The sequence below is a fragment of the Zingiber officinale genome, chromosome 9B (genome assembly GCF_018446385.1).
Source record: "Zingiber officinale cultivar Zhangliang chromosome 9B, Zo_v1.1, whole genome shotgun sequence".
In the NCBI taxonomy this organism is placed as follows: domain Eukaryota; kingdom Viridiplantae; phylum Streptophyta; class Magnoliopsida; order Zingiberales; family Zingiberaceae; genus Zingiber; species Zingiber officinale.
Genome location: NC_056003.1, coordinates 43,818,125 through 43,837,207, shown reverse-complemented (window position 1 = coordinate 43,837,207; position 19,083 = coordinate 43,818,125). Strand labels below are relative to the sequence as shown.

Below are 19,083 nucleotides of genomic sequence, written 5' to 3'. Positions count from 1 at the left end.
TTTGTTGAATCTGCTTTAAGGTCAGAATAAAATTCATATGTTGAATTCAGGATTAAACATTAAGTATGTCTAGATTGAAATATGTAAGATGTTAAATTTTAAGAAAAATATGCGCTCTTTTTAATAAAGAGAATAACATCATAGCATGTGATTCATACCACATGTGCTATGGCGAGAAGAAGGGTAGTAGGAGAATGGAACCCTACTTCTCTACTATGTGAGACCCTTGAGATTATAAGTTATCTTAACCTTACCTTAAGTAACTATTTAGTTGTTTACTTGAAGTTCTGATCAGTAACTGCTATTTTAGCATATTTCTTATTGGTTATGGGTGATTCGGTTTATAGAGCATAACTAGAGAAGTGACTGATTAGAATGAATAAATTCTAGCTAAAAGGAAATATTAAGATTGATTTACATCTTTGGCATTTATTCACTGATGTCAGTTACATTTTTGTTCAGTACATAAAATATAATTGTGACCAAAAGGTCACGGGTTCGAATCCTAGAAATAGCCTCTTGCAAAAAGTAGGGTAAGGCTGCGTGCAATGGATCCTTCCCCGAGACCCCGCATGGCGGTAGCTTCGTGCATCGGGCTGCCTTTTTTTTACATAAAATATAATTATGAATAATTATATTAAATTGGAAATGTTAAACAAGCTCTCGATATAATGATTATTACGAGGGATTAGATATATTCATAATGATGTAAATGATTTAATTTGGGATAAAGGCAAGTTATTGATGTCTTTGATTCATTCTATAGAGCAGCTATATAAGGTGTAACAATTTCTTAACAATAATTGCTCAGTGTGCTTGCTGTCGCACGAACCATTTTCCCTAAAGTATGGATTGAGTGTTATTATTTAGTCTTTATGACTAATTAGTTTTTTGTTTTAGTTTTCGTAACTTGATCATCATATAGTCTATGTGACTTACATAGTATTTGTGACAAGATAACCTTTTATGAATTGACTTGGACGAGTGGAAGATATTGAACATTGCAATATTTGCAACATCAAGAAGATAAAGAAGTGTCTATTCACCTTCATCTTCCTCCATGATGTGCAATTAAAGCATCAGCTACAAAATCAATGGATTCTCTTTTAAAAAAACATCCAAGAGCAATCGGAAAAGAGGAGTTGGAGGTCATCGAAGCAATCAGCAAAGGAGAACATCTAGTGAAATTGGGATTTGGTTTGTGAACTAAAGGAAAACTTTTCGACCTTGTGTCGTGATCATTTTTCCGACATCAAACAGAGATTAAGATTGTCTCGGGAGATCATTGTGAGTTTTACATATTTACATATTATGTATTTCATGCTTTAGATCAACATATATGCCTGTCAAGAATTGATGTCTCTACCCTATTATAATAAATTTATCCCCTTCTAATTAACTGAGAATCGGTGAGAACTTGAATCTAGTGAACACACTATGTGTTAGTTGTTTGATTCCTTCGACAACTTCCCAATTGACCATTGTTGTGCCAGGTTGTCATTGCTTCAAAGCCTATGTTAAATGTCGTAACATTTTGAGACGTCACGGTTTGCATGTTGTAATTTTGAGTCGTCTATTTGTGTATTGCAATTATGTAACGACACAAAGGTGACACAGTTTGCATATTAGTTTCATTCACTGGGTAAATTAATTTATGACAATCTATTTAAAAAATAATTGTTCATGTCTTTATTCAATCGATTGATTACGAAAATCAATTTCCAACCAACAAAACTCTAACGGCTACATTTGCACAATGCAATAGGCAAAATCATTTAGTTCGAGCAAGTGTTACTTATGTAATTTGTATATCAAATTAGAGCCCTCTAAGGAGAGTTAGTGGTTAACGTACGAGATGTTGTCAATTTTAGATCTCCTCAAATTAACCCTGAGATAAGTTGACAGAATCGCTAGGAACAACCGCAGACATCTTTTTACCAACTTATATATCAAATTACAGATACCTTTATTTAATTTAGTCATGCATATTCAATTAGTTTACCTATAAAGTTTCATTTAATTCAAGTTTTGGTTTCATTTATCTTAATTTGCTTTCATTCGATTTAATTGAATAATATTTTTATTTAGTTTAACTAAGTATCTTTTTTATATATAAAATTGAGATTCATGCAAATATAATATGAAGAGGGGCATCCCTTAGTTTTATCTCTAGTTTGTTTGGTCATGTAAGAGAACAATAATTTGACAATATGTTTTCCACTCAATACGCTTGAAAACAGTAAAATAGATAATAATGGATAAAGTAAAATATTCAACAGAAAAGAAAAAGTTTTGAAAGAATACCGATGATAATAAGTAAAAGTATGATCAATTATTTACGTTTTTATGTTATTATTTTTTATAAGACACATTATGTGATAATGGTACAACCACAAATTTATCAAATATTTAAAGATTAAATTTTAATTTTGATAAATTAACAGATAAATTTTTCTTAATAGATAATTGACCTAAGAATGTTAAATTAATAAATCATCCACGATAAATACTTCATAATTTATCCTGATGGCCGATGAAACATTTCTATGGAACTGAGACGATCTTCAGAATTAATCAATATAAACTTAATATCTAACTATTAAAAAAATGATATTTGAAATATTCATCTTTTTTTTTTATTTATTCTACTGAGTGTTTTATTATAGTACCACACTCATAGGACACTTATTATTTCATGTGCTTAGGAAAATTAGGATAACAAACTTGTAATAAGAAAATCAAGATGATGATCACATTTCTAAAATAAAATATTATATTCTTGTGCTACTTTTCTTTGGAATGTTGGTAAAATGACTAACAAAGTTGATGAGAGGGTAAACTATGTCAAAACAAAAATACTTACAAAGACTGATAAATCTTTCAACTAGACATGAAAATGTAACTCTGAAGGTGGAAACATGTAATTCAGCAGTAAACTTAGGGATCATTGACTGACAAAGACAATGATAAATCTTTCAACTAGACTTGAAAAATCTCTATAGGTGGAAAGATGGAACTCAGCCAGATACTGATAAATCTAAAAGTGGAGAATGATGCAACTTAACTATGCAGTAAACCCAGGGATAATGTGATTCTTTGGCTTTCCCTGCGTTTAGATCCTCCCTACATCCTTACATCAGTTATTCAAGGTTTATCTGCAAATTTCCCAAGAACATCAGTCACTTTGTCAAGAACAGTGAGTAGCCTGTTCGCATGTTCCCTCCATTGATCTCCGTTCAGTTGAATGTTCAGGAGGTTTTGTGCATCAAGTTGTGCCGTCATGGAGTTGTTCCTACCTAAGACTTCGGTTTGTTGGCTACAAGGATTGTTGTTTGTTACTTCATCTTCTGAAGTTTGCCAGTGTTTTCTTCCCGGTGGCAGTGATTTATCTTCAGAATCATTAGCTGGCAGCTTATCATTTGTAATCTCTGCACATACAAAATTCAACCATATCTTTAGTTTGTAACTGATTGATCTTTTGGGTCATAGATTACTATTTATCCAGTGAATACATAAACCTAATAATTAGGGTTGTAAAGACAAAAGGTTAAATGGATGTGAAGTTGAGTTTTGACAATTTGGGATTGAAAGAAGAGAACAGCAAAGTGGGATGAGGGGCTTCCGTTCACAAAATGAGGAGCCTTGATACGATTAGAGAAATAAACACAACCATCTCGAACTTGTTTTGGTGTTTGATAGGCATGTAATGGTTGGAAGATAGATTGACTTCACAGGACACGACGCTTGGCTGCTACCATCGATGAAACCAACATCCACCTCTAGACATCTCTCATCCCTTGACTCATCTCTGGCTGCTACAGACCGTCTCAAGTTTTCTACAAGGCTACCTCCACCTACAAAACCAACATCCACCTCTAGAGATCTCTCTTCCCTTGACTCATCTCTGGCTACTTTAGACTCTCTCAAGTCTTCTGCAACGAGCATTGCCACCTAATGTTCCACAGTCCTTCGACCTAATAGAGCCACCCATTGTCTATGAGAAGAGCGCACACTCTGCCACCAACTGTTTCAAGGAAATGAAGGCAAGAGAGAGAGAGAGAGAGAGTGAAAAGAAAAGCAACTGTCAAAACAAAAAAAAAAAAAAAAGGAGATGGAGAAGACACATTATGGATTTTGCAGAAGCCCAAAGAATTATAAATTATAGAGTCAAACATCTTCAGTTACTAGTCAAGTTAGAACAATATGGCAACTTCAGCATCAACAAAAGTTTATATCGTCTCAGTACATATGTTCTTGCTAAAAATTATGTTTTATTTATTTAGTTAAATTTAAATTAATTATATTTAATTAATTTTTTTCGCAGTTTCTATGCATCATTAAATATTATTCAAAAAAATATTATCATATTATTTCTTATTTAGTTTAGTTATTATCCATAAAAAAAATAATAAAAATAGAAACATATCAATAGTTTCTTTTCTAGTTTGCTAGTTATCATTTAAGTAAAAAGGGAAAAATATCATCATTAATATGCTCTTTTGCTTGTATTTTAATTTGTTTATCTTCCATTATATTTTCCTACATTATATTTATCGTATTTATTTTATGGCTATCATTAGTTGTCAGTACTTAGATCAACATGATGAGAGGAAGCACCATAACTCCCAATAAATGTATGCGACTGCATAAGTGAGAGATTAACTAAACTATAAGATTCATAAATACTAAAACGAACAATTTTAATAATTCTAGAAATTAGTATACTTCAGTCACTTTTAAATTTCAGGAATTGTAATCCTTGTATATTAGGAAAGATGTCCCTATTTATTATAGAAGAATATAATTTAATGTATTTATTGATTGGTTAAAGTACACTGGAAATTATTTTGACCAACATAACATGACCTCCATTAAACAAGTACAATTTATCAAATTCACCCATGGTAGATCCACTAGAAAATATTGACAGCATATCCAGACATTAGAGATCAAGACAAACAAGAATCTATCATATACATTGGCATGAGATAAAAATACAATTGATGAAAAATATGTCTTACCAAGGACTACTATTACTTAATATGTAAACACAAAACAATCTTCTTTTATTACTTATAGAGTCTAGTTCACTTACAATTAATGAACTTGTAGTTAAAAATGAAAGAGTTGTCCTTAAAGAAACCTCCTAATACAAGCCTAAGAAAGTTCTCTGAAATGTTTTAAAATAACTAATGATACTGTAGAAGAGTCATTCAATGATGCTTTATATGAGTCCTTTGATGATGCAATCTAAAAAAAACCTCCTGCTATTGATTTAATCTCTAGAGATTATTCGACTTAATAGTAACCACGATTTAGGTTCTCATCATATCGTAACTAATTCATATTATGCAAAGAAGCCAAAAGGCAAACTAAACAAAATAATCATGAACTAATAATGCAAAATATATTAAAAAAATTGCAAATCCTTAACATGATTGCATCTATTAAAATAAGGGTTTAAGTTGGTGTTGCATCAATTGTAGACCTATAAAAGTAGTAAATCTCTTTATTCATGCATTTAACCACCCCTTATTATATTCATTTGTCTATAGTAACTTATATGTCCTAGATTGTTTAAGTTTTATTATGTTCATTTAAACCTTTATTAATTCATTATTTATGTTTATTAAATAAAATCTTCAAACAATTGGTAGGTCATTTATTGAGCAACTAAATGTTAGGAAACAAAACGATTAAGGTAAGATTTTTACCCCTATTTTTTTTCAGCTGCCAGCCTCCATAATGCTTAGGTATTGTCACAAAGGGATAGCTGATCTTTGTATATAATGAATTAAGTCTTCAACAGTTAATTTAAGCAGTTGCATCTTACCTAAGAAGCGAAATTAAAAACTTTTCTTGTATATGTTCAGTGGATTAAGTTTGGTGTTTGAGTGCATAGATGAGGTTGGTGTAATCGCAGCAGTTTGGTTTGGCAACAATTAATTCAGGTCTATATTTTGTAACCATGTGTTTTTTATAGAGAGGGTTGGACTCTACATACCAATAGTTGTGAGACGAATAGTTGTCTAACCATGTTGACTTGAGGGTTGGACTCTTCATACTAGATCATATAGTGAACACAATTTGTACCCTATTCTCCTCCCTGCTTAGAGTTTTATGCTTACTTTGTATTTTTTACTTCTTCGTTCCTGTTATTTCCAATTTTTGCTGATTGTATACATGTGAAATAATGTATGTTCATCTCAAAACATGTGGTATTAGAAATGGTTTCTTCGTATATCCATATTCATGTGTGTGGGTGTGTGCAATTGAAACTAGAACAACCATAAGTACATTCATCAAAAAATTTCTAACTAGTCTTACTCTTCTTTGTTGTTGCTTGGTTTGGTTGGTGTTCCTCTTCTTGACCTCCCTCCCTTTTTTATAAATTTCATTTCATGGCCTCCCTCCCTATCTATTTTGGATGGTATCAACTAGACAATGTCTTATTTCAATCTATACAACCTAAAATTTATTGGCATTAGCAATATAATAACATTATTTAGGCCGACACAATATCAATATGGGGCAATGACCATAATGAAATGTTTTGGATGCATTGACATATACCAATCGGCACTTTTAACCATAAAAGTATGGAAAATATTTTCTATCAGAAATTATTAAATGTATCATCAACTTTCCTCGACACTTACTTTATCATAACTACTTTTGACCTTATCATTGACAACATTATTAATAATTACAAGCTAAGACTAACTTCCTTATACACAAACAACAGTTACTTTTAAGACAAAGTAAGCATATAATTGCAGAATTTGATCATACAAGTATTTTCAGTATGATTATCAATAATGCTTCCGAGTAGGGAAACTAGGCAAATAGTCTAAGATCGAAGAATTTGAGCAAAAAAACACCCTTCACAATACAAGAGGCACTCTAGAATAATGTAAAGGAGGCAATATAAGCCACCGTAGAAGAATTAAACTATACAAGTATACTCCTAGACAATTACCATCTACAATGCCATTCTTGTGTATATGATCAAGGTGAAGAAAATGTTAAGGGGAATATCCATATATATGAAAATGATCTGATTGTCTAATAAGTTATGCATGCGTTAAAAATGCTGATAAATATGTATGTAGCAATTGAAACTGCATTCAAGTGAACGAAAAGATAGAGCACAGTTTGCACAGTCTGAATTTTCCAAGTTAGTACAGTTTTCAATGCTTGAAGAACTCTAAATCCATAAAAATTGCATAGTATCTAAGAATAGTCCAGGTAGAATTGAGGTTAAATTACAATGAAGCGAAAGCATGTTGAACCTTCACTAGGCAAAATTCAGAAAAATTTCATTCCAAACGACAATTACAGTGCATGCAAGAACCTTCCAACTTGTTCAGGACAGTACATCAGCATGATACAACCCCACATAGATCTAGTATTTAATGGAGAAAAATATATGATTATTAGAAAGCTAAGTTGGAGGTCAAACTCGAGGTTGAAGAAAATAGTAATTTTTGTCAGTGCGAGATAAAAACAATAGGAGGAGCTCACACACCATAAGTACAAATCATGTCTATGCTTACATACAAAACATAAGTACAAATCTGTCGTTTCAAGCCACAAATTTTAAAATCAAATTTCCATTGTATTTTTGGTGGTTGAGACTCTGAAGTTAAATGAGAATGTCTGAGATCAAATAAGATTAGTGAAACTTCTGAACAAAAAAACATATGGTAAGCAAAACTGTGAAGTAGACATATAAACAAGAAACCTAAATAATATCCTAAGCATCTCTCTATACATGGGTCTTATCTTCATAGAAGACAACTGTGGGTTTTTATGGAATCAAAGTGATCCGAGGATTAAAGAATATTTTGTCTCTCTAAGAACATTAAACTGTTTCTGAGAATATGCAAAGAAATTCTTTATAGAAAACAACTATGGATTGAATGAAAAAACTGATGAAAATCTTCAAGATTCATCTTGATTTTTATATGGAATCAAAGTGATCCAAGGATTAAATAATATTCTGTCTGTCTAAGAATATTAAACTGTTTCAGAGAATATGCAAAATGTTTGAATTTCAAGATGCTGATCTTAAACTAGAGCATTTTTTTTTTTGGGATAGAAATGATTCAAGGATTAAAGAATTGTCGTCTCTATAAAATGCTGAATTGTTTGTGTGAAATTTCAAGATGTTTGAATGTGACCAATGCAAGTCCCTACGACAACAAACAAAATTTCAGATAGTTTTGATAAGGCCAATGTAATGCTGTAAAGAGGCATCCCAGAGAGACCTACTCTACCTATCAATGACCATTTACATCATCTAAATTGTCAGCTTATCACCCAGATACTTGCATCTCAACACAAATCCTCCATAAAGAATGCTAAGACACTATAGATTATAATTTACTGGAAAAATCAACAACTATTTTGTTATTAATTGGACTTATGCAGTGATCAAGCAATTTACTAGGGAGTATGAAAATTAACACCAGTTGCGTATCCTAACCTCAAAAGGGTGCCCAATCTTAACTATTCTACCATAAATGCCTTCAAACCAATTATTGCACTTTCATCCACACGCCCAAGAAAACTATAGATAGTTCGGCCAACCAACCTAACGTGTGCCTCTATGCACAGACTCAAGTAGCAGTTTCAGTGAAAATAACTACATAAGCTATAAATTTTTTAAAAAATAACAATTTTTAAAAAAAGTAAAAGAGAACAAATTGATATAAACTCTGTTATAAATTAAAAACGAATATTGCATGAGCTATAAAGTAAAAAAAAAAATTAATTTTTAAAAAATATAAATAAAAATATCACAAAATGAAAAAAGAAATCAAAAGTAATAGACAATACAAACCTTTAAGGTTACGAGCAAATTATTTTTCAAAAGGAAATAAAATGTAAATAAAAAAAGTGATAATCTTGCACAAAAATGATTATTTAACAATTTTTGGTAAAACTACTGAATATTTTGGTTGAATTTTAATATATATAGTATGGTCATGTAGGCAAAAACTATTACATGGTTATTTCTGCTCCAATTTTGAATCTGAATATGCACATGTACTTTAGAAAGGCCATTAAAGATTACATATGCTTTGAAAGTTATTAAACAACTAAAAATAATCATATTAGTTTTGCATGGTCATTTTTGGACAAATTTTAAATCTAAATATATAGATGGACCCAGCGAAGTCATTAGAGTCCAATCATGCTTTTATAGCAATTAAATGATTCAAAAATAGACATATAACAATTTTAGGTAAAGTTGCTACATGAATCTAGCAATTTTGACCAAAACTATTAGAAAAATTGCTATGTGAATGTGATAGTTTTTGTCAAGATTGTTACAAAAATGTAACAGTTATGGCTAAAACTGCTAGATTCATATAATATTTTTGGACAAATTTACTATATCATAATTTTCAAGTCATTTGGTCACTTTGAAAGTATGGTTGGAGTCCAATGGTCTCTTAGAGTGTATCTATATATTTAGATTCCAAATTTAAATAGAAAATGACCTTGTAGTGATTTTAACCAAAGATGCTACATGATCATTTTTTAAGGCATTTAGTGACTTTTAAAATATCCAAAACTACTCAGTTGCATTGTCATTTTTTATAATCCATTTAGTTAGTTTAAAAGCATAAATGAACCATAAAAGCATAGTTATTTTAAAATACATTCATATATTCAAGTTTTAAAAATAAGTAGAAAATAATATGCAATAATTTTGGTCAAAATTTCTACAATAATCATTTTTACCAAAATCATCACATTTTTTAACAAGTTAATTCTTTTTTTTTAAAAAAAAAATGCTAATAGAGTTCATATCACTTTACTCACTATTATCTTTTTCAAAAAAAAATAATTTGTTAAAAAAAATTAAATTTATCTTTTTTATAAATTATATATATATATTTATAACCAACCAACCAACAACCAAGCCTTATCCTACTACGTGGGGTCGACTATATGGATCCTTTTACGCCACTGAGTTCTATCTCCAACTATATCATCATCTATATTTAGATAAAATTTATCTTGTTTTATCGTTGCTAACTAAGGGGGTATTTGGTTTAGGAGAATAGAAGTGGGGAATGGGAATGAGAATCATTGATTGTCATTGTTAATATTTGGATTATAGGAATAGGAATACAAATAAGGGAATGAATCCTTGAAATTGGATAATAACTCATTCTCATGTACCTCCCCTTCAATGAGTCATTACCCTATTTTCATCAATCAAAAGATTTCCTTATTCCAAAAATACCCTTGACCTAAAACTAAAATTTTCTCCCTTAATATCAAATATCAAAATATGTTTATTTATTTTTTCTTTCATATCACTTCTCTCTTCTTGTTCTCTCTCATCATATTTTCTCTCTCATCATTTTATCACACACTTTCTCTCTCCTTAATATCTCCTATCACACTCTCTTTCCTCGTTTTTTTCTCATTACACTTTCTCTCTCATCATACTTTCTCTCTCCTCAATCTCTTCCATCGCACTCTTTTCCTTCTTTTTTTCTCATCATACTTTCTCTCTCCTCAATCTCTCCCATCACACTCTCTTTTCTCTTTTTTTTCTCATCACACTTTCGCTCTCATCACACTTTCTCTTTCCTCAATCTCTCTTGTCACACTCCCTTCTTTTTTTCCTCAACACATTTTCTCTCTCATCATACTTTCTCTCTCCTCAATCTCTCCCATCACACTCACTGTTCTCTTTTTTTCTCATCACACTTTCTCTCTCACCATACTCTCTCTCCTCAATCTCTCTCATCACACTCTCTCTCCTCATTTTTTTCTCATTACATTTTCTCTCTCTTCATCCTCTCCCATCATATTTTCTCTCACATCATATTTTCTCTCTCCTATCACACTCTCTTTTCTCATTTTCTCTCATCATACTTTCTCTCTCGTCATTTTTTTCATCACACTTTCTCTCTCATCATACTTTCTTTCTCATCATTCTCTTTCATCATATTTTCTCTCACATCCAATTTTTTCTCTTATTTTCCTTTAAGGGTAAAATAGGAAATTTTGATTTATTCCGATAGAAAATATGCAACTAACCAAACATTGCTTTTAAGAGTGATATCCATACTCATACTCATTCTCATTCCACAATACAATGATTCTCATTCCGATTCCTATTCGTAGGAAAGAACCAAACGCCCCCTAAGTCTTTTTTGGTCTACCTCTTCCTAATTTGATATGCGTGTTTGTCATAATTTCACATCGCCTAACTAAAGCATTTATTGGTCGTCTAAATACATGCCCGTGTCATCTTAAACGTGTCTCTCGGAGTTTTCCCTCAATAGATGCAACTCCGACTTTCTCTCTAACTCTCATTTCTTATTCTGTCCATTTTCGTATGTCCACACATCTACCTTAACATCATCATCTCTGCAACTCTTATCTTTTACTTATGTATTCGAGTCATAGCCCAACATTCAACTCCATATAACATAGCAAGTCTAACTACGATTTTGTAGAATTTTCCTTTAATTTTTAGAAGTACTTTACGATCACATAAAACACTCGACGCTCTCCTCCATTTTAACGATCCTGCTTGTATTCTATGTAAAACATCTCTCTCAATCCCTCCATTATTTTGCAAAAATAATCCTAAATATCTAAACCTCTCGGTTCCGAGCAACTCGTCGTCTCCTATCTTAACAATTGTCTCATTATATCTAATATTCCTAAACTTAAATTCCATATATTCTATCTTTATTCTATTAAGCTTTAAACCTTTCCCTTCTAGTATTTCCCGCCAAGATTCTAGTTTAGCATTTACTCTTTCACGTGTTTCATCTACCAAAATAATATCATATGCAAACAACATGCACCACGGTACTATGTCTTGAATATGGCAGTGAGTTCGTCCATAATTAGTGTAAAAAGATAAGGACTTAGAGTTGATCCTTGATATAACCCTCCTATCTTTATTGGAAATGCTTCGATTACTCCGCCTGAAGTCTTTACTCTAGTCGTTACATTCTCGTACATATCCTTAATTAGTTCAATATATGTTACGCTAACACCTCTCTTTTCTAGAATTCTCCATATAATTTTTCTTGGAACTCTATCATAAACTTTTCTAAGTCAATAAATACCATATGTAGATCTTGTTTTTGCTCCGATATTTTTCAATTAATTATCTAAGAAGATGTATAGCTTCTATTATCGACCTTCCAGGCATGAACCCAAATTGATTTTCGATCACCATGGTCTCTTTAATCTTTTTTCTATTACTTTTTTCCAATGTTTCATGGTATGACTCATTAGTTTAATACCCCTATAGTTTGCACAATTTTGTATATCTCCCTTGTTCTTATATATAGAAACTAGAGTACTTATCCTCCATTGATTAGACATTTTTTTCGTGTTCAATATCATGTTAAATAATTTTGTAAGTCATTCAATACCTTGTTTCCCTTAGCACTTCCATACCTCTATCGGAATATCATCTGGTCTAACAACTTTTCCATTGTGCATCCCATCTAAAGCTTGTTCTACTTCTAAAGTTCGAACTCTACGATAAAAATTAAAATTTCTATGCTCATTCAATATACTTAAATTGCCTAAATTAAATTGATCACCTAAACTTTCATTAAAAAGTTGATAAAAATACTTCTTCCACCGCTCTTTTATTTCTCCCTCGTTTACTAGTACTTTATTACATTCATCTTTAATATATTTTATTTGAATAAAATCTCTTGTCTTACTTTCTCTCAGTTTATTTATTCTATAAATATCTCTTTCCCCTTTTGTATCCAATTTTTGATATAATCATTTAAAAGTTTCATTTTTTGCTTCATTCACTACTCTCTTAGCTTCTTTCTTGGCTATTGTATATTTTTTTAGGCTTTCCTCGTTCTTACAAATATGTAATTACTTATAAGCTATTCATTTTTCCTTCACTTTCTTTTGTACTTTCTCATTCCACCACCAAGATTCCTTACTTAGTGGTGCATGTCCTTTTGACTCACCGAGTACACTCTTAGCTACTATTTTCAACTTTGATATCATCTTATCCCATGTTGTATTAGAATCACTGTATATTTCACCTAATGTTTGTACTCCTACCTTCTCCTTGAATATATTTTGTTTCCCATCCTTTAACTTCCACCACTTAATTCTAGGAGTCATATATATTTTCTTTCTATTGATATTATGCTTGAGGCGTATATCTAACACTACTAACGTATGTTGGGTAGCTCCAGGGATGACCTTGCAATGTTTACAAATCTTTCTATCCTTCTTCCTAATCATAAGAAAATCAATTTGTGATTTATTATTCCCACTTTTAGCGTGACTAAGTGTTCTTTTCTTTTCTTAAAAACGTATTAGCTAATATAAGATAATATGCTATCGCAAAATCTAATATAGTTTCCCCTTCCTCATTTCTTATTCCAAACTCATAACCCCCATGTACCCTCTCATATTCCTCATTTTTCACTCCAACATGCCCATTTAGATCACCTCTTATTAAAATCATTTCATTTAGCAGAATATTTTGTAATATTTCATCTAAGTCGCCCCAAAACCTTGATTTGGTAGTTTCATCTAATCCTACTTGCAGTGCATATATGCTAATTATAGTTTCTTTTGTCATTATTATCTTAAGGATTATAATTCTATCCTCTTTTCTAACTACTCTTACAACTTCATCCTTTAACGAACTATCTACAACAATACTCATTTCATTTCTTGTTTTACTCTTTCCTATGTACCATAACTTAAAACCCGAATTCTCTATCAGTTTTGCCTTCTCGCTTACCCATTTTATCTCTTGTACACACAAAATACTAATTCTTCTCCTAATCATCGTATCTACTACTTTCATTGATTTACTAGTGAGGGTTCCTATGTTCCATGTTCTAAATCTTAAATTATTAGTTTTCCTATCATATTTGTTTTTATCCAACCTATGGTATGAGAACTCTTGCTTATTTAACACTACACCCAAGTTCTCATGGAGATGTAGCGATCCTTGCCGAGACGTTACAGCTGGACCTGCAACACGTTCCTTCTGGGGAACAACCTAGCATTAGCACAATAGTTTAATAAATCAATTATTGAATATTTATCATAGTTTTAACGTGGGTTGGCAACCTAACGTAAGCCTCCTCCTTTATCCGAGCTTGGGACTAGCCATGACTAGGTCGTCACGGGCAAAGTTATATATATATATATAACTCAAGTAATATTTTAAAAAAAAGTACAACATAATTTATATCACTTTGCTCCCTATTATTTTTTTTAAATATATATATATATATATAATAACCAAATCTTATCCTACTAGGTGGAGTCGGCTATATGGATTCTTTTACGTCATTGGACTATATCTCCTACATATCATTATCTACATTTAAATAAATTTTATCTTTTTTTTATCTTTCTCTTCCTCATTTGAAGTACATATCTGTCATAGTTTCACATCATCTAATAGAAGCATTTATTGGTCCTCTAAGTACATGTTTGTACCATCATAAATGTGTCTCTCAAAGTTTGCTTTCTATAGATGCAACCCGATTTTCTTTCTAATATTCTCATTTCTTATCATGTTCATCCTTATATGTCCACACATCCACCTTAACATCCTCATCTCTACAACTCTCATCTTCTGCTCATATGCACGAGTCATAGCCAACATTCAGTTCTATCTACCATAGCAGGTATAACCGTCAATTTGTAGAACTTTTTTTTAAGTTGTAGAGGTACTTTACGATTACATAGGTACTCTCCTCCATTTCAACCGTCCTACTTGTATTTTATGTAACACATCTCTCTAAATCACTCTATTATTTTGCAAAAATGATCCTAAATACTTAAAGCTCTTAATTCCACACAACTCGTCATATCTTATCTTAACAATTGTCTCATTACATCTAATGTTGTCAAACTTAAATTCTATATATTTTGTTTTTACTTTATTAAGCCTAAAACCTTTTACTTCTATTATTTCTTGCTAAGATTTGAGTTTAGCATTTACTCCACGTGTCTCATCTAACAAAATAATATTATCTGCAAACAATATGCACACAATACCGTGTCTTGGAGGCGACTAGTTTAAAAAGATAAGGACTTAGAGCTGATCCTTGATGTAACCCTATCTTTATGGGAAATGTTTTAGTAAATCTGCCTGAAGTCGATACATCGTCATACATATCTTTAATTAGTTTAATATATATTACGCTAACATCTCTTTTCTAAAATTATGCATATAATTTCTCTTTAGACTCTAACATAAGTTTGTTTTAAGTCAACAAATACTATATGTAGATCTTTTTTTTTCTCGATATTTTTCAAATAATTGCTTTTATTGTTAACCTTCCAATCATGAATCTAAATTGATTTTCAATCACCGTTTTTCCTTAATTTTATTTCTATTACCTTTTCCAAAGTTTCATAGTATAACTTATTAGTTTAATACCCCTATAGTTTGTATAATTTTATACGTCTCCTTTGTTTTAATATTAGGAAACTAGAATACTTATTCTCCGATATTTTTTTTGTTTTCAATATGACGTTAAATAACTCTGTAAGTCATTCAATACTTTACTTTTTCAGACTGCTTTTCTATTTTGCATCTCATTTAAAACTTGTTCTACATCTAAAATTTAAATTCTACGATAAAAATTAAAATTTATATACTTATTTGACCTATTAAATTATCTAAGTTAAATTGGTCACATAAACCTTCATTAAAAAGTTGATACCTTATTTTGCTATACACTTCCATAATTCTATCAGAACATAGTCCAACTACCTTTCCATTTTGCATCTCATTTAAAATTTGTTCTACTTCTGAAGTTTGAATTCTATAATAAAAATTTAAATATATCTTCTACTGCTCTTTTATTTCCTCATCATTTACTAGTACTTTATTACATTTATCTTTAATACATCTTATTTGGATAAGATCTCTCTTCCTCACTCTCGCTTTAGCTATTTTGTAAATATCTCTTTCCTCTTTTTTTCCATTTTTCGATATAAGCATTCAAAAGTTTCATTTATAGCTTTATTCACTTCTTTCTTAGCCTTTTTCTTGAATATTCTATATTTTTTAAATTTTTTCGTTCTTATAAGTATATAATACCTTATAGGCTGTTCGTTTTTTCTTTATTTTCTCCTGTACTTTCTCATGCCATCACAAGATTTCTTACTTGTGGAGCACATCCCTTTAACTCATAGAGTACACTCTTGTCTAAAATTTTCAATTTTGATACCCTCTTATCTTATATTATATTTGAGTCGTTGTACATTTCTTATAATATTTATACTCCTACCCTCTTCTTAAATATGTTTTGCTTCCCATCCTTTAAAGATCCACCACTTAATTGTAAGAGTCACACTTATTTTTATTCTATTGATATTATATTTAAGGCGTATATACAACACTACTAACTTATATTGGGTAGTTAGCTTTTCTCCAAAATGACCTTGTAATTTTTATAAATCTTTCTATCTTTTTCTTAATCATAAGTTAATTTGCAATTTATTATTTTCACTTTTGAACGTAACCAAGTATTCTTCTCTTTTTTTAAAATGTATATTTTTAAAATATAACTTGTTTAGAGTTTTAACCAAAATTACTACATAGGTTTGCCTAGGTTTGTGTCAGACCGATTGAGAGGCTGGTTTATTTTTTTGGCAGATGGATAAGGTTGCAATAGTTAATTTGAGGGCAATTGTAGCAAAACACTTGTAGAAGTTTTTTTTGTATGTTTTGGAATAAAGAGACACTCCTTTGATATTATGGAAAAATAAGGCACTCCTTTGATTTTTTTGTCCCCCCTGTTATGTAATACTAAGATAGAAACTAGCAAGTGGAAGATCTGAAAGCTAGGAGATTAACAAATTCTATGTCCATCTATATCCATTGTTATGTGTTTATGTTATCTTGATCTATGTTGGTCAAATCAAGTTAGGGAGAATTCACACTTTTGATAAACTAATAATTTTCTATGTTACCCTAAACTCTATGTTACCCTTTTCTATGAACAGTCTGGTGCAGTCATTAACTAAGCAAGGTTGCAACAAGAAAAGAACCAATGAATGAAGAGAATCTTATAAAAAGACTTGTAGAAGACAATTGAACCCTAGTAAGAAGTACATAAATGCAGTGAAAAAAATCCACTTTCAAAGCAACACTAAACACACTGCAATTGAAGAAGTGCAGCATGATATCTTTCCCAAAGCATTTCCAAGACTGAAATTTGAGCAATTGTGCCATGCTCACAGTTTTAGAAAAGCTCATTAAGTGGGTGATGACATATGATGATTTTAAAGTCATTGGGGCGATCCATGTGAGCTTGAAATCCTAGGATAAATGTATCAATAATTATGAGCGAAAGGTCATTCTGTGAACAACCATACTTGTCAGAATTACTCATTTAAAAGTATAATTCTATTGTAACTAAGTTCTTTAATGTCTCGGTATTTCTCAAGTTAATAGTCCTCTACCTCTTCAAGTTCTTTCTACCTCCATCTCCACGATTACCTCTATCACTTCACCTAACTCACCAACAACTTTAACCAACAAGATGCCAAAGTAGTAGAACAAGGTTTTGAATGAGAATAAGGACGTACCAGGACGTGTAAATTCCTTCTGAATGAGAACAAGAACAATCAAGCTGGCGAACATTATAAGGAAGCTAACAAGCATTTCGAATTCGACAAGCACAGAAAATGAATGTTAATTTTTGAAAAAAGGCCCTGTAAAAACGAGCAAGGGTAGCAAATTACTTGTTATGAGCGTGGCAGTAATCGGCGACGGCTTGTTCTTCATCAGATTCGCCTGGTTGACATCGGAGAAAGATCCACTCTCGGTTGCATTTTGACCGCCAGCTAAGAACGCCGCCTCATCCTCGTCAACTTCCAATTCGCCTTCTTCTATGCTCTCTCCAAAATCGCCGACCCTGACCTCAAACTCCTTGTCCTCCTCAAGAATGCTATACAGCACGTCGTCATATACGCCTGGCAGCAGCCGCCTCTTCCTTTGTCCGTTTGTCATCTCCCAAAAGGACTCGCTAGGGTCCGCAGCGTGTTTCGTCTCCCACGCCCGTATCTTGTTGTAACCGGTCACCAGTATGCCCCAGCGCTTACGACACTGTTTCGGACTCCGATCCGTCCCCTTTTGGCGGCAGTAGGATGACACAGCATCCCATTTCCTCTTCGTCGACATGGTGACGAAGGGCTCCCTGCCCCGCCCTTCCACCGCTCGCTTCCCTTCTAGCATCACAATGCTCTCGTTCTTCGTCCACCGGTGTCGCCGCAGGCAGCGGACAGTGTCGCCGCCGTCTCCTCCTCCGGGATTCCTGCCGTTTCCTCCTCCGCAATCCCCGCCATATTCCTCGTCCATTGCGGCGTCCAGTGACCACAGTTGACGGTAAGTTAACGGGTCCTATTCAATACAATATGATTTTAACCTAATGGATTGGATGAAAAGATTAGTTTTGTGGTATTACATAAATTACAATTGAATTAAATTAAATTAGTCGTCCTAAAACTCCTAATAACAAACTCAATTTTTTCCTAATTTCTGCTGACAAAATTTTATTTCCACTTAACTTTTCTTTACTTCGACCCTCACTGTATACTAATTTATCTAATTATTCTTATTTTTTTTAGATATAAAAATTTTAAAATGATGTATAATGTTTCCTAAATACATCATATCTAAATTAAAATTTAATATATTTTCTATCAAATTATATTTTATTTTTCTCGATTCTAATTAAATAATATATTTAGGAGAAATTATAATTTATTTTGAATTATATCTATAAAAAAAATAATAAAAGATTCTATTCTATGAAAATAATGATATAATTCTTTTTAAATTTAGCATCATTTACATAGAATCAAACGTATTCGAGTTTAAATGTAGTAAATTTAAAAAAAATTATACTTTATTTGAGATTTTTTTATCTTATCTCATTTATTTTTATTAAACAACGTAAGAAGATTATTTTTTTATCTAATATATATATATATATATATATATATATATATATTTTGTAATATATCTTATAAATTTCAATAAGATAAAAATTAAGGCATTGAGTTTTGAGA

General features: G+C 31.5%; 1 protein-coding gene across 1 annotated transcript; it reads right to left on the bottom strand.

Annotated features, from left to right (window-relative positions):
- Positions 1–2,755: 2,755 nt before the first annotated feature.
- Positions 2,756–18,408, bottom strand: LOC122025095 (trihelix transcription factor ASR3-like). Its single transcript, XM_042583854.1, has 2 exons — positions 17,755–18,408; positions 2,756–3,428 (listed from the first exon to the last, which is right to left on the bottom strand). Exons 1-2 carry the CDS (start codon positions 18,368–18,370, stop codon positions 3,145–3,147), a joined length of 900 nt encoding a protein of 299 aa, XP_042439788.1. The 5' UTR covers positions 18,371–18,408; the 3' UTR covers positions 2,756–3,144.
- Between the last annotated feature and the right edge of the window lie 675 nt (positions 18,409–19,083).